Source organism: Mastacembelus armatus, chromosome 8 (assembly GCF_900324485.2).
Source record: "Mastacembelus armatus chromosome 8, fMasArm1.2, whole genome shotgun sequence".
Taxonomy (NCBI): Eukaryota; Metazoa; Chordata; class Actinopteri; order Synbranchiformes; family Mastacembelidae; genus Mastacembelus; species Mastacembelus armatus.
In genome coordinates this window covers 13,013,831-13,029,034 of record NC_046640.1, presented here as the reverse complement: position 1 = coordinate 13,029,034, position 15,204 = coordinate 13,013,831, and the positions used below count along the sequence as shown (strand labels likewise).

General features: G+C 42.4%; 1 protein-coding gene across 1 annotated transcript; it reads right to left on the bottom strand.

Annotated features, from left to right (window-relative positions):
• Nucleotides 1-3: 3 nt before the first annotated feature.
• s1pr2 (sphingosine-1-phosphate receptor 2) lies at nucleotides 4-14,828 on the bottom strand. The gene is made up of 2 exons (XM_026324302.1): nucleotides 14,235-14,828; nucleotides 4-2,012 (listed from the first exon to the last, which is right to left on the bottom strand). The coding sequence occupies exon 2, from the start codon at nucleotides 1,878-1,880 to the stop codon at nucleotides 765-767; it is 1,116 nt and encodes a 371-aa protein (XP_026180087.1). The 5' UTR covers nucleotides 1,881-2,012; nucleotides 14,235-14,828; the 3' UTR covers nucleotides 4-764.
• Between the last annotated feature and the right edge of the window lie 376 nt (nucleotides 14,829-15,204).

The following is a 15,204-nucleotide window of genomic DNA, read 5'->3' as shown; positions in this document are numbered from 1 at the left end:
TCAAATTGTTTAAGCAAGGTTATATAGGGAATATATAGACCTGGTTTTCTTGAGAAAGTAGATGTGGTAGTTTGGTTTTTGTTTGTTTTGCAATTCTGAGGGAAGTGGGTTATTGCATATGGCTCATTAAAGAATGAGTGATGACTCTGTAGGCCTAATGTATATAATATACATATATCGGTATAGGAGAGTAATGCTATTTAACCTTACAAAGGACAACAATATCTGAAGTAATCTACAAAGTGCTACTTGGCAAGCTTTGCATTAATGTAGTCCCAAAACAACTCACCATAACTATGATATTATGAATGTTATGCTTGTATTTTTGGCTTTTATTATGGGTTTACACGTTTAGAGAGAAAATCACAAGTGTGTCATATACATTAAAACGGTTTGCAAACCCATATTATTTAACGAGAGTACCCATTAAAAAGCTACTTTCACATTACAGAAAATTCTCACCTACTAAGTTGTTCTCTATTGAAACTTGTTTTTACACCCACTGCTTGGGTGAATCAATTGAACGTTGATTGTGAACTCATACAATTTTGATTGTGACAAAAAAAAGTCTGCATTGAAGTATGCGTCTACAGACAGCCGTATCCCAGCCTCACCAGGCCTTTCAGTCCAGGGTGTGATCTCTTCCTTATTAACATCCCTCCATCTCATCACAGCTTCTCTACTTGATCTCATGCACACACACGCTCTCTCACATACACACAATACACGCATACACACAAACACTCTGATGTGCTTGCACCATATCAGACACAGGTGGTACAATCTTGCATGATGGGTGTGGTCTGGTGTTCATGTTTGTTGGTGCAGTGCTCCAGAGAACTTGAGCTCTTTAGAGGGACCAGACAACGCTCAGCAGGCCGCCCACTTTGCAGCACCCCCCAGCAGCACAACACTCGCAGGAACTCCTTTCTCATGTCCTTGCTGCGCAGTGTGTAAATCACTGGGTTAAGTGCAGAGTTTAGAGTAGCAAAGCCAAAAAAGATATCTGCTTTATAGAGGATATGACAGGATTGTATCCCACAGGATGAATCGAGGAGGAGGATGGTAAAAGCAGGCAGCCAGCACATGATGAAGACACCCAACACTATAGTGACTGTTTTCAAAAGGGCGTAGGCCTGCGAGTTAGTTGCTTCCTGGCGGCTGGAGCGTACAATCAAATAGATCCTCACATAGAGGATGACAATAGAGAGCAGTATGAGGCTAAAAATGGTGACAACAAAGAGGATGTATTTCTTAGAATAGAGTGGCAATACAGCTGAACACTCAGGGAGGTTGTTGATGCAGTTCCAACCAATGATAGGAAGTCCTCCAAGCAGGATGGAGGTGACCCAACATGCTCCTATCAGGAGGAACATGCGACATGTTTTGGTGGAGCCATACACCTTGACCTTGGTGATAGCAATATACCGCTCAATAGCTATTGCTAACAAACTGAAGACTGAAGCTGCCAGAGCAATGAATGCCGTTCCCTCCCGGATAAACCACTGCACTGGAACCAGTTTAAAGGTGTTTGAACCTGATAAAAAAATGTTGGCTATGTAAGCCGAGCCGGCCAGAAGGTCAGAGAATGCCAGGTTGCCGATGAAGAAAAACATGGCAGAGTGGAACTTCTTATTGCGGCAAACAGCAATGAGGACCAGCAGATTCTCCAGGATGATGATGGTGCAGAGCACAACAATGACAATGTTCAGGGTTGTGAGCTCTTTTTTATTCTCAATGTGGTTATTCAGATCCTGGTTTGTCATGTTCTTAGCAAAGGCATAGTAGGAGCGGATCAGAGTCATATTGTAGTACTGGGAATACTTGCTCTTCATGTTGACAGGGTGGCAGAGCACAGCGGATTTACAGCAAAGATTCATTCACACAGTGTAGTTGTGCACAGTGTCTATGCTGATAATCATTGCCTTTAAGGAAAGGACAGGAAGAGGGGCCCAGCTGGGAGGGAGACTGCCTGTCCCACAGTCACGTCTCAGGACCTTTGTGTGGGTCACCTGCAGATAAACAAAAAGAAAGACAAGGCCTGAGTTACTGACAAAGGAAATTTTGTTGCACTAAAGAAATAAACTGTGATAAAGTCAAAGTCCTCCAGCAAAACAATGTATCCAGGCAACAGGCCATGCCTCAGACTCTACAATGGAAAGTAAAAAAGTTTCTTAAATTTACTTGAGGATTACTCCATTGTAATGAGAGCAAAAGGAACAGCAACAGTCCAGAGCTTCAAAATAAAACCTCCCTATTATTAATGGCAGACATTCAACATGTTAAATGTGCATTTAGATTTCCAGTGAAGACCAACAATCACATGACACAGAAGAATCACCACACAATGCACTCTCTGTGTGCACTCCCTACGTTGTTGCAGTACATCCCAAACCGATGGCAGGCAACAGTTTGTTTGCGGTCAAAGAGGAATGGAAAGTAATAATCCAGTGGCTCATGTACAATGTCATAAAAACTGACTCTGTGGGGAAGCTTATATTTACTCTGTGGACTGTTGACATTCAAAGATCTTTCCTTTTTTGGATGGTGAACCTGTGCAGGCAGCGATCACCTTCAGGTAGAAGAATAACTGCTCTGTGCAGATGCCTAGACAAAGGGCTGCGCTCACTGTCTGAAGGGGACATTCCACTAACCCTGTCCGAGCGCTCCGCTGTCAACACATGACAATGTTGTGGGGAGTGACCCATTCCACTCCAGTGAGCTACCTCTTGAAACTTCAGCATAGTTTGTCCATCAGCCAGACCTCTTCATCCTGACCCGCCCTTTCCAACCACTTCAGACAAGCTAACAGCAAATCAAACAGACACCTGAGAGTAAAAGCAGGAGCCCTGAAAAGGGCTTTGTGAGACCTGATTGTTGTGCATTATAAGCAAATCATAAACACTTTACATATAGAATAATGCCATTGTAAGTACTCAGGACAGATTTTGCATGGTATGTGTGTTATACTGACATCTGTTCAGAATAATTACTATACACATACAATATTATATGACTCTAAATTGCCCATAGGAGTGAGTGTGAGTGTGTGAGGTTGTTTGTCTTTGTGTGTCTATATGTGGCCCTGTGATGGACTGGTGACCTGTCCAGGGTGTACCTGTACCAGAGATGGGATAGGCTCCAGCAGATCCCTGTGACCCTGGTTAAGGAAGAAGTGGGTATAGAAAATTTGTAGATAGATGGATGGATACAATATTATGGTGCATTTTGGGCATATGCTGCTATTGTCTGATGGATCTAACAACAGAATACATAAGCAAAACCTTTGACCTAATAAGGTGTAAAGTTTTAAAATGACAAACCAAAGGCTATTAAATAAATCCCTGTGAATCCCTAATGTGGCTTCAGATTACTCTCATTAAGAAAAAGCCTCTATAAACAAACCAAAGCAAAAATGAGCTGCAGCTACAGGCCTGAAAATAAAGGAAAGCTGGAGTCTCTGGAAATCTAATTAGAGGTGGAGCTGTTGTCTTAAACCTGTCAAAAGTAACAGGATCCGTCTGCAGGCCAGCTATAGAGGTAATTCAACACTGCTTCCACTGCTTGTCTTTGCAAGCTAATGGCAGCAGCAGCTCTTAAGCTGAAGTTGTGGCTGAACCTCTTATCTGTGCTGCTGGGCTGTGCGGGAGAGCATGCATGTGGAAGGGCATCTAGACACAAAGCCAGGAATCTGAGACATCACTGTGATGCGTCCATACACACATAAATTCAGTGTGAGGTGTCACAGCAGCAGAATTTCAGTCTGACCGCGTGCACAAATTTTTACTCTCAAATGTGGCTTATTGTGACAGACAGAGTCGTATAACAAAGAATTCCCCTGCGTACACACAGGCAGCTTCAGCACACAGCCGCTATTGGTTGCCTGTAATAACCAGCATAACATTTCCTCAAGCAGGAACAAAGAACAATAGTCTCCTTCAGTGTGGAGAGCATTGTCCTTCAGCCTTAATAGTGCAACGGTGCACTGTATCATAGCAGAAATGCATTTACCGTTGAGTATTCCCTTGTTAGGACTGTTGTATCAGGACTGGTTATCTCCAACATCCTTTTTAAGCTCCATTAATAAACACAAATTGGAGGCTTGAGGCTGAGCACATATGCCAGCTGCACCAGACTAATTACATTAGGTACTATTGTTGCAGCGCAAAATGATTTTATTCATGGAAAAGTCAGGGGATTAAAGACCACCTCTGTATCTCCACAGCCTCCAGTCTGCTAAGACAAAAAAAACCCCCAAAACTTTTCATCTTGGTTTTCCTCTCAACTATGTCAGGTTTTCTTAGTTCTCTATTCATCTGTTGTGTAGACAGCATGAGGTCGTCCTGTCACCACCAAGTCACTGGTGTCTGTCATGCAGGGATTCCACTGTGTGTGGGAAACCTGACAGGCTGGTTATCCTACAGTCTCGTCATAGCCCTGCCCTGCCCCTTCACCTGCCGTGTGCTATTCAAATTCGAGTTTCCACAGTAATTGGACAACAGAATTGCAGCAGCCTTCCTGCTTTCTTATGCCTCTCCCCCGCAACCTGTTGTCAAAGTTGTGCCATGAGTTTTACTCAGACATTGTCACCCCCCCCCCCAAACTGTATGACTGTATTTAAAGCATCTATACTTTTTAAGTTATATTCCTATGTAACTATTGTTATATGTACATTTATCTTATATCATTTTTAAATGTAGACCTAAGTATAGGCCTCTTTAAAAGCATTACTTTTTGACAACACATATATCAAATTAAACTTAGACTACTGTAAAATAAAATAAATGTTTTTTCAAGTTGTGTATACATTATATGAATATGCTTAACTTGTATTGCGTTATTATATTGCATATATACTGAAGAATGCAGATGGAAATGAATGTATATTATATTAAAAAGTCATTTTTCATTAGAACAAAGACTGGAAAATGTTGAGTTCTGATGGTTTCATATCTCAGAGAAGTGTGATGTAGGTGAAGGTATCAAGGGTGTGAAAATAAAATGACAATTTCTGAGAGATCTCAGATCAAAGATCAGACAGTGTTAGACAAGGCTGAAAGTAAAAAAAACAACTGTGAACAGATGATTAAAATGACATCAAGCCACTGTGTGCTTCTCAACATTTGAGAAATGATACAGAGGTGTTTTTGCAGTGCATGCTTCCAAAGTATATTTAGAATTTTTCACAGCTACCCAACCACACATACAGATGAAAACACGCTTTAGTCAACCATCGAACCACATTTGCAAGCACATGCATATAAAGCACAGATTTACATCCAAAAGATCATTCAAAAGTGAGTGATGGTTGCTGCTGAAAGATGACTCTTGTTTTCTCGTAATCCTAACAAGAGACAGAGTCCCACTCTCCATCAAGGGACTGACAGCTGCACAAAAGCCTCAGGTGTATTTCCCAGAAACACCTGATAAGCTCCAATTAGCAGAGCGTCTGCTCACGAAAAATCAAGGCAACACTGTCCCATTACACCTGTCACACTACTTAAACCTGGTGTTACTTTCTCTGGGAGAAAATACACAAAAAATTAGAACTGCTAAACCTTGACACAGCCCATGTGCCCACATTTTTATTTTAAGTTTGCTCTCGATAGCAGAGCAGTAACTGACCTTTGGTTAGACAGTTCTCATTTTCATATCTTGTTTGTTTACCTAGAAGTGTCATTGAAGTGTTTTGCTGTCGTGCTCTGAAACATCCTGTTTCACAGTTTCTCCATCTGCCATCACAGTCTCTGTTCATTGAGTAGTTGCAGTGGCATTATTGCAACATGTCCAGCCTCTGTTTTTTTTTTTTTACAGAAGGACAAGGCTTGCCTTCAGAGAACACATTCTAAAAAAGCTAGTGACATTTGACTATATCTTGTACAACTAAAAAATGAAAACATTTATCACATATGTTTTCCATTTTAAGGAGATTTAATGACTTGCTGTGCCATCTATGATCAGGCTTTTGGGAAGTTTTAAAAACAGCCTAAGGTAATCTATCGTGGATACTCAGCAAACTTCTGCTGAGTATCAGTAACAGATACTCTGCAAGCATCTGCTGCTGCAACTTGTTTTTTCCTGTTCTGTTTCACAGCTGTTAACTGTGGTATATTTTATCTTAGAGAAGGCTCCTCCTCCTTTCTACCACAGGAGTCCGGCACATTGTAACTGACCTGGTGAACAAAGGGTAGTCTGTGGATGCTACAACTGTAATGACCAGCACACATATGAATCAGAAATATAAGCATTTTTTTTGGGCGCAATGACTGCACGAGGCATTGGAATGGTGGAGATTGTCAACTACAACAATATATATATATATATATATATATATACATATATATATTTTGTTTTTTGTTGTAAACGTAACTGTATAAAAGCTGAGATTCTTAAGAGAAAAATTCCATGTACAGAAATGTGGCCAAAAAGTTTCCCCAGTCAAGTGTTGACATGTCAGACAGCCAAAAGAAAACACAACTATTACCACCACAAAGTTTCACCACAAGCTCTTATGGGAGCTTCAATTTGAAGGAAATGACTAAAGTGTAAGATGCATGCTTAAATGACACCCACAGTCGCTCTATATTCTAATCCTTTTATCAGCTTTACCAGTGATGCTGCATGATATGGGCTAGTCTTTATGCAGACAATGCTCTTTTAAGCCCCCACAAACCCCTGCACACATGGGTTTATTAAGGCAGGCCTATATAATTGCAGGAAACACAGAGATGGACTGTTTGCTGGCAGGTGGCAACAGTGTGTCTGTGCTGCTCTATCCATCACTGAGCCCCAGGGCCTTGTGTGTGGAATCTTTTCACAACAGCACAGGAGAACTATTGATTGTGTGCAATCAATTTCCAGGAAAAAGCCCTCATGTTTCCAGTATCACTGACACTGGGATGAGTAGGGTTTATATTGCTGCTGTAAAATAACTGAAAAAGCCATGTCCTGTTTCTTCATGTCATAGTCATGCATAGTTTACTCTCTTATTTACCATCTTCACAATAAAACTAGAACTTATCTAACAACTGCAGGAGTTTATTTTCACCATCTTACCTCTGCTACAAACCGTAATACAGACAAACCTACTGATAAAACCGCCGGCAAAAAACTGCATAACTGATACAACTACAACCTCAACTTCCTACTGTGGCACAAAGTAACAGTTATTTCACTCAAGAATTGCACTTCCCTAAAAGGCCTCTGTATGTAACCTATTGTACATTTCCACAGCACTAAATGCCAATTGTAAGAGATTTCAAAGTTTGCTTTAGAAATCCACTGTCATCGCTGAAGCTAAGAGTACTAAACATTCGGTCACTTTGTTTCTTCTTATCTACTGACTAGATATCTACAAATATTTACTGATTTTTCATAAACACCGGAAATCAAAGTAGTAAAATCACAGAGACAGAGATGCTGACACATTCCTGGAGTGACTTTATAAATTATAGCTATGCACTCAAGGGTTACTGGCAGTAAGTCTGCTGGATCTGTTATTTTGAAACACCAGTGGCTCATGAAATCTCCAGACAAATGAAAAATAGAGGTTTTAATGGAAAGTGAAAACAAGAAAGAAGAGGGTCTGTTTCAGTGGCATGCAGTTATGGTCGAGAGGCAGACCAGGCTGATATGAGATGGAGGCCTGCAGTATCTCACAATTTCTAGCTGAGAGGAACTTAAGTGGGGGAAGAACAAAGTTTCCAGAGGAAAAAAAAATGGCAAAGAAATGTCTGGACTCAAAACATTACAAAACATGTCGCAAATATACACAAAAATACAGAAGTATTGCAAGTCTGCATCAGAGATATGATACCCAGATCATGACGTTGGATGAGGGGCAAAGAACAAATCGGTTCCTTTTTTTGTGATAAATAAAACTGTTCCTTCTTGTTTGCTTTACTCTCTGTGCAGTATTTAATTTTAGCTCTGAGCACAAACCTTCCGCTATCTTTGTTGATTAGTATTACAACGCAATTATGCTTCATTTATTCTGTGTATAAGCTGCGAGATGACAGGGGAGTGGGTGTCCCCAATACATGGGGGTGGGGGGTTGGGGGGTCGTCATATATTTAGGGATTACCCTTTCACTCATCAAACAGTTTGACAGTTTGGGTACTGCCTCCTCGGTTCAGTCTGAACAAAAAACATTTTGGACTAGGTTTCATTTTTTTTCATTTTGGACTGGATCTGTGTTGTTTTGTTTGTGTTCTTAGTCGAATCATTTGTGCAGCATTGCAGTGCTTTACCTATTGCAACTGCTCCTGTGCTGTAGGGCTCAATGGCAGCCAGCTGAGCTGCAGACAAAGAACTGTGCAAAGAAGGGCATCATAAACCCTCAGGAGCCATAACCCACATGACCAACAGACACCCCCCACCCCCCAAGTCTGCCCGTTGGGGGGATCTCCAATGGTGGCGCCTGCGAGGCAATTACTGTAATACCTTCACCCTTGGACTATTCCTGTCAACTTAAGTCACAGGCTTCTAAATTATTCATGATTTTATATCACTCTGTTTTGCATGTTTGCAGCGCGACATCATCCTGAGCCACCCCTTCCACCCCTCGTAAATTTGAAACTTCACCATAGGGATCAAAACACAAGGCCACGAAGAGGCGATTAAATGCACATTAAAGAAGGATTTATTTAGCACACATCTGGAAGAGACATGTTCTTATAGCCCCCCTATTAAAGCTGTCATTACAGCACATACAGTGAAATTCCCTCTTGGTTCAAGAAACTCAACTGCTCTGCACTAAGAGACTACTTTCTCCAAATGGCGCATGTGTCACAAATCTTGTCACAAATACTACTATTATCCTTACCCCTTAAACATACGTGCATGTCTTTCTACAGCATACCGGATGTATATCTGATGTGCAAACTGTCCCAAGACTTGCTCAGCATGATATTATAAAACTGTTCTGAGAATTCACGCTTTACATGGAGTAGTGTTAAACCACATTATGAAAACACATGCACAAATTTGCAGGTTTGCATGTAGAAAGGTAAACTAGTGTAAACCACGCTGTGTCCTTAATACAAATGCACGATGGGTGTTCACATGCTACTGCTAGAAAGTCGTTAGGTCAGGTCTGGCTGGTCTGCATCAAAAACTTCGGTTCTGAATGCTGGGGTGTGTTTAAGTTTCAGCCACTCTGTCCTCTCACACCTCCCCATGTTCTTGTCTTTACAATGAGATCTCCCCTAATGAATGGCTTTGAACTGTTTTTAGGTCTCTTTTGTCCTGTGTCCCTACTCTTATTCAACTCTCGCTAGACCTCGATCCCACACCCCTTCTCAAGTTCTGTTGCCTAGTTGGGAAACTGTGCAATTGTCGTGAGAGTGTGTGATTATTTGTTGCATGGCGTGCCAGCGAAAGTGAGACATGATAGTATATATTCACACCATGTGTGATGGTACAGTGGAGGGTTGCTATGTGATATTCAGTGCACTGAGCACCACAGTCAGTCATGGGACGGCAAGGCAAAATCAAACACATGGCAAAGAAGAGCAGGGAAGGCGCTGGTGACAAAGCTGCGAGCTGCACGAAGGAAAAACGATACCATCTACACAGACTAACACAGGCACACAAAGACACCCTGATTACTTCTGCCTAGTGCACGCTGATAAGATGATGAACTGATGGAGGCCCTCCATCTAGCCCCTTATTCCAGCTAAGGAAAACAACTTCAGACTCCTCTGGCAAACACAGATCCATTAAACCCAGCTCTGTTGTTGGAGAAAAACACGGTTGCCTGGAGAGAGAACATTGTTGAGGCCACACTGTCCACAGTTGTTCCTCTTTACTTAGTAGACTATAATAATTTCTTCCTTGAAAGAGCAAATGTATTTCTTGACAAACTTATGGCAACATCAGCTGGCCTCCCTGACACGAGGACAGCAAACTATAAAAACTGAGCAGAATAAACATAGTTACAACCTGCATTTAAAGACCAGTGTGTCTCTGAGACTTTAAGTGTATAAAAAGTGACACAGTTTTGGAGGGAAACTATATTTGTTTTATTTCCTGGCAACATTACACAAATATATCTTTAAAAAGAAAAAGACCCACAGTAAATAACTTGGATTTTTTTGCAGCTCTGCTGAGCCTTATGTAGGGTTTGGGTAGAGTGGATTGCCAAGGAATATTTTGCAGAAATCAACAGGTCAAAAACCGAGTATTCCTGTGGTGCACGTTTTTAGAGGGTATGAGCAAGCATCTGCTAGACTCTGACTTTGACATGGCTCTTCTGAAATGAACACATTTCAACAGTCGTCATATTAGTTTAAACAGCATCCACTTCCACTCAGTCTGTCTGCTGCGATGGAGCGGTCTGGCCTCTATCATGACCCGGCTTGTGTTTAGCTAGAGGTTAATTCAACCATGTGGTTAAGCCTTGAAAGACTAAATCTGAGGCCTTTACGGAATAAATAATCTTAATAGCTCCTTTTAACAAAACAAGCCCTCACAGCTGGCTGTTTAGTCACATTCACGAAGTCTTTTAGTCACTAGAAAATCTTAAAGAGCTCGTTATGTGGAAAGACCGAGTTGCCTTTCAGCTCCAAACAAAATGATGGATTCAACAGGCTCTCACTGGCTACATGGGGTAATTCACAATCCAAGAATACTGTCTCCTGCTTACTTCTGGATCTGGAGAGGTGGGGTGTTTAAGTAATCCTGTGGAGTTTTCCAGCTGCACAAACAAGGCTGACTGAATAACAAAGGCTTCCAAGAAGGAATAGGAAAAAAAGAGGAGGAGATCTACAAAACCACAGCATCTTCATGTGTACCTGCTTCAAGATCACTCCAGTGAGTGCTAAGAATGAGGAGAAAACAGGAAACCACTACATGGCCACACTGATTTACCATGCCACAAGAACAGATAGCATGAGGCTGTTCCAGTGGAGTTCATAAATCACACTATATAGCCTAAAAGGAGGTTGCAAACTATTATAGATCCCATCCAAAGCCACAGCAGTAACCAGAAGCCTTGTATTCAATATACTTGTTATTGTGTTAGAGAGATGTCCATGGAGTAATGTTGCACAATGAAAATTACCAGTCAGGGCTCTAAAATATTTTATGCATTACTTCCAACTGACAGGATTTTGGAACATGGGCTGGTCCAAGCTTGAAATGAGACATAAGAAGAACGGCCTTATCTCCTCCCCAGAAAGTGTCAGGAAATCCTGGCATGCTGCTACAAGCATCAGTGCCTGGTCATGGGGGGTCTCATAGTTTGTCCAAGTCCCTCAAGTGGAAATGGAATGTAACAGGAGACTTAAACGCTATTGAATTCTTTCAATGGGGGAAAAAAACCTCCCTAAAATAGCAAAACCCACTTTTTTCCACTAAATATCAACGTCTGTAAATGTTTAATCACAAAAGCACTGATAGTATCTCCTTGCAGCTCAGGAAGGGTATTTTGAAAGACTGAATCAGGAAGGGTAAATAAATGTGCATGTGTATTTCGCTAGCTGCCTATAAAAAGAAAAAGACATTTTAAAAATCAGATGTCACTGTAAATAGGTAAAAAGCTAAGGACGCCATACTTATTTCTCTGATCAGAGCCACTCCCAGATCTTGGCTGTAAATCAGAAAGCTACATGCTGTCAGCTGTGTGTTGTGACTTGCACTTCAGCAGCTTGCGAACAGAAGGCGTTTATTTTGTTCCAGCTGCCACACCCAAAGAAAGTGTTTTTGAGGCGAAAGGGGAGTACCAGCTAGAACTCTAAGCCTGTAGAACCCAGGTGGCTGTCCACAGAACATCATTATATCCCAGAGAAAAGTCCAGAAATGATGAGAAAACAAATGCATTTTCATCTGTGATGCACCACTGCTCCTTTACCTTTTGAAAGTTATGTATTGACCTCTTATTAACCAGTTAAAAGCCAAGTTGCCTTTGGCAGGTTGCTCCTCTGATCTTTTATTGTTGTTACCCTTCCAATCTGTTTGAATAAAGAAGTGAGTGTAGACAACAAAAGAGATGTCAGTCACCTCAAGGAAAAGCATTCTCACTGCTTTCTACTAGCAGACTGCTCCCAGGCCTGAGCTGAAACCCGAGCATCTTTCGGGGATCGACACCACCCACCGCCCATTCCCGCCTTCAACCCCCAGTGACCTGTTCTTTAAAAAAAAAAAAAAAAAGTCCCACAAATCCAGTTCCCACCATTTGATCACTATTAATTTATTTATCCATCCATGCCCTAATACATCTATTTATTTATTCAACTCATCCATTTGTCTGCATTTCTCACGCTATCCCTGGCAGTCCCCATTGAGAAGGGTCCAATTACAGTAGAGGCAATCAGGGCCACTGAGCACAGTGAGCTGGGTCAGCACCACACCGAGCCCCAGCTCATGATGCCATGGGCTGCTGGACTGAGTCAGTCCCTGAACTCCAGTATAAAGGATTCTTTAGGTCCTTTATACAGTCAGGCTGTGAAGGGCTGCATGTGCCTGGAGCAGTGTCAGGCCAATAAGTTGACCCTCTTCACAGCACCTCGAGGTCACTCGTCAAGGCCAAGTACTGTATCTCAGCTGTGTTATGCCCTGTCACCAGCAGGTCCTGAGTCCATAAGCAGTCACAAACAAAACACGCTACTCTAACACAAAACCAGTAACAGGGCTGTCAACACTTGATAGTGCTGCTGACCGCACTTCCTCTTCACTCTCTATTATATGATGTTATCACGGTAAGATGTTTCCATCCATCCATCATCTATTGCTTATCCTTCCAGGGTCGTGGAGCGGAGGGGTTGTGTAGGGGTTGGATCCAATCCCACTTGACACGAGAGGCGGGGTGCACCCTGGACAGATCACCGGTCTGTCACAGGGCTGACATGGAGAATCAGACATTCGCCCTCATTTTCACACCTACAGGGTCATATGACATTCAAACCTGGACACTTTTTGATGTGAATGGGCAGTGCCATCCACCGCACCAACCCACTGAGATGTTCCCTAGACGTATTTTAACAGGTCTCATGTATGTGTGCATCTGAGTTTGGGTTTTTAGTAACCTCATGGGCTTGGGCAAATGCCACCACAAGCCTTTGCAGTTCTGGCCAGCCTGCTAATGAGCTCTACACTGTGCTGACTGAACCAGACCAACCACAGGATAGAGGATGAGGGATGGAAGCTTTTATCTTGGCAATAAACACCAGTTCCTTTACCTTATCATCTTATCTCATTGTGATTTGAGGATTCTCTCACAACAGGATGCCTCATGACACCATGACATGCTGACACCTATGCATCCCTGTCTGCAGGGTTTATTTGGTCACAATAAACCATGCTTCCAGTCAGAGTGGCAATAAGGAAATGTCTCTATAAAAGCTACAACAAACTGCCCAGACACATTTTCTGCAAATGTTTAAAACAACTCAACGCTTCAATCAACTATAAAATTACAGTTCACGTCTATAAAAAAATGTATGTTCTTATATTTGGCCGGATTTAAATTTCTGACAGCAGCGCAGTGTGCGCTGTTGAGAGCTTGTTTGTTAAATCTCTGCGCTCCCTTCGTCTCCAACTCCACGAGATTAACTCCGGTACATGGGATAATGGAGCTTTTGTCTTATTAATACATCCTTTCAATACAATGCCTTCTTTAGAGTGACGGATGAACAAGCCTCAACAACATCGGAGGGGTCAGAGCGCAGCGGAGGGCGGGGGGGGGGTTACGCACAGCAGGCTGCTCAACGGCTCCAAGAAACTATAGATGCGTGGGGTGGTCTCTGCGAGGGCGCACATCTTCGGCTATACAGACTACATATGATGCAGCAGACTGCCCCCACCGTCCGCCCCCCACCCACCCAACCACTCTCTTGTATGCACACACGCAATGACAAACAAACGCAGGCGTCACACACTGAATACAGATTTTCCCCGTGGTTGCAGCAGCAGCAACATTTTTACGTGTGGCAAGTAAGAGTGCACCCTGGTGTCGTAGGTGTTAGTGAGTCACACTTCGAGATAGGGTCGATGGAGATTTTCTGTTTATTATTAACCAGACTGACTGATCGGTGGTGCAACGGGGGAATTTACGAAAAGGGAGGATGAGTTGGGTTTTTTTTAAAAGCCAGAAAAACGAACTAATTTAATGTAAAACTAAGCCTGTATCATTTCTACCATTTCTATTAGTGCGCTAGAGACATAGGATCCCTTTGTTAGGTTGCTGGAGCACATGTAGACTGTCACAATAACGATATTTTCAGAAGCTTACGTACCCCATGAGAGATATAGTAGAGAACAGCGAAAAGACCTTCCGCCAAATGTTTGTCTCCAAATGTCTTCACATGTGGTCACCAGTTTTCCACAAATGCTGCGTCAAAGTTCTGCGCTTTTCCTCTGCTCCGTGGTCGAGAAACAAAGATGACAATCAAAACTTTAGTGGAGAACTAGGCGGCGTGTCTCGTCTAGCCAGTGGTAAATCCATACCGGTCTGCGCGCCACAAATAGATTTACCCGAAAAGTCGGACGATCACGAGATATGAGGAGGAACTGAAGGCGAAGGTTAAAAAGTAGAGTTCTCAGTCTGACTGATTGTCCTGCTGCTCTTTGGAAACAACAGCTCCACGGGTCTGTGGAGCTTCACAGAGGCGAGCACACAATACTAGTTTACACGCGCGTACGCACACACACACGAGTGCACACCCACACATCCGAGAGAGGGAGTATGAAAACGTCATACATGCAGAAAGAGCCACAGCGTCAAAATAAACAGATGATGCGGGATTGTGGACGGCAATTAATATGGAAAAATGGCCTTTAAGCCTATTTCTGGACCTGCTGGCCACTCTGGTGAACACAAATGAAGTCCAGATGTTCCACCTCCTCATTTCCTCTCGCCTATAGCAGATCTAAGCATGAACCAGAGTCCACAATTTTCATCTCATCAAGAACAGTGGCCAGCTGCAAGTAGCTCTATGACAATGTAATGATTTATTTATTTATTTATTTGGATTTATTTTTGTGTTAAAGGAGCATGGCACATAAACACCTGCATTTTGCTCCCTCCTGTGAGTCGCTTTCCCCAATACTTTTTTGTTTTTTGTTTTTTTTTTTGTTTTTTTTGGATGAGTCATTGCTCTAATTTTCACATCTATCCCTCAGGTCTGGGTTTAGCTGTAATAAGGGTGAGGTGAAGGTAAGTCAGGGCATGTTAGTCACCAGGGCTGCAGGGCTGTGCCTAGACAT

Bases quoted from the DNA above. Each gene is read 5' to 3' on its own strand.
- s1pr2 (XM_026324302.1), bottom strand. From the start codon at position 1,880: ATGAATCTTTGCTGTAAATCCGCTGTGCTCTGCCACCCTGTCAACATG.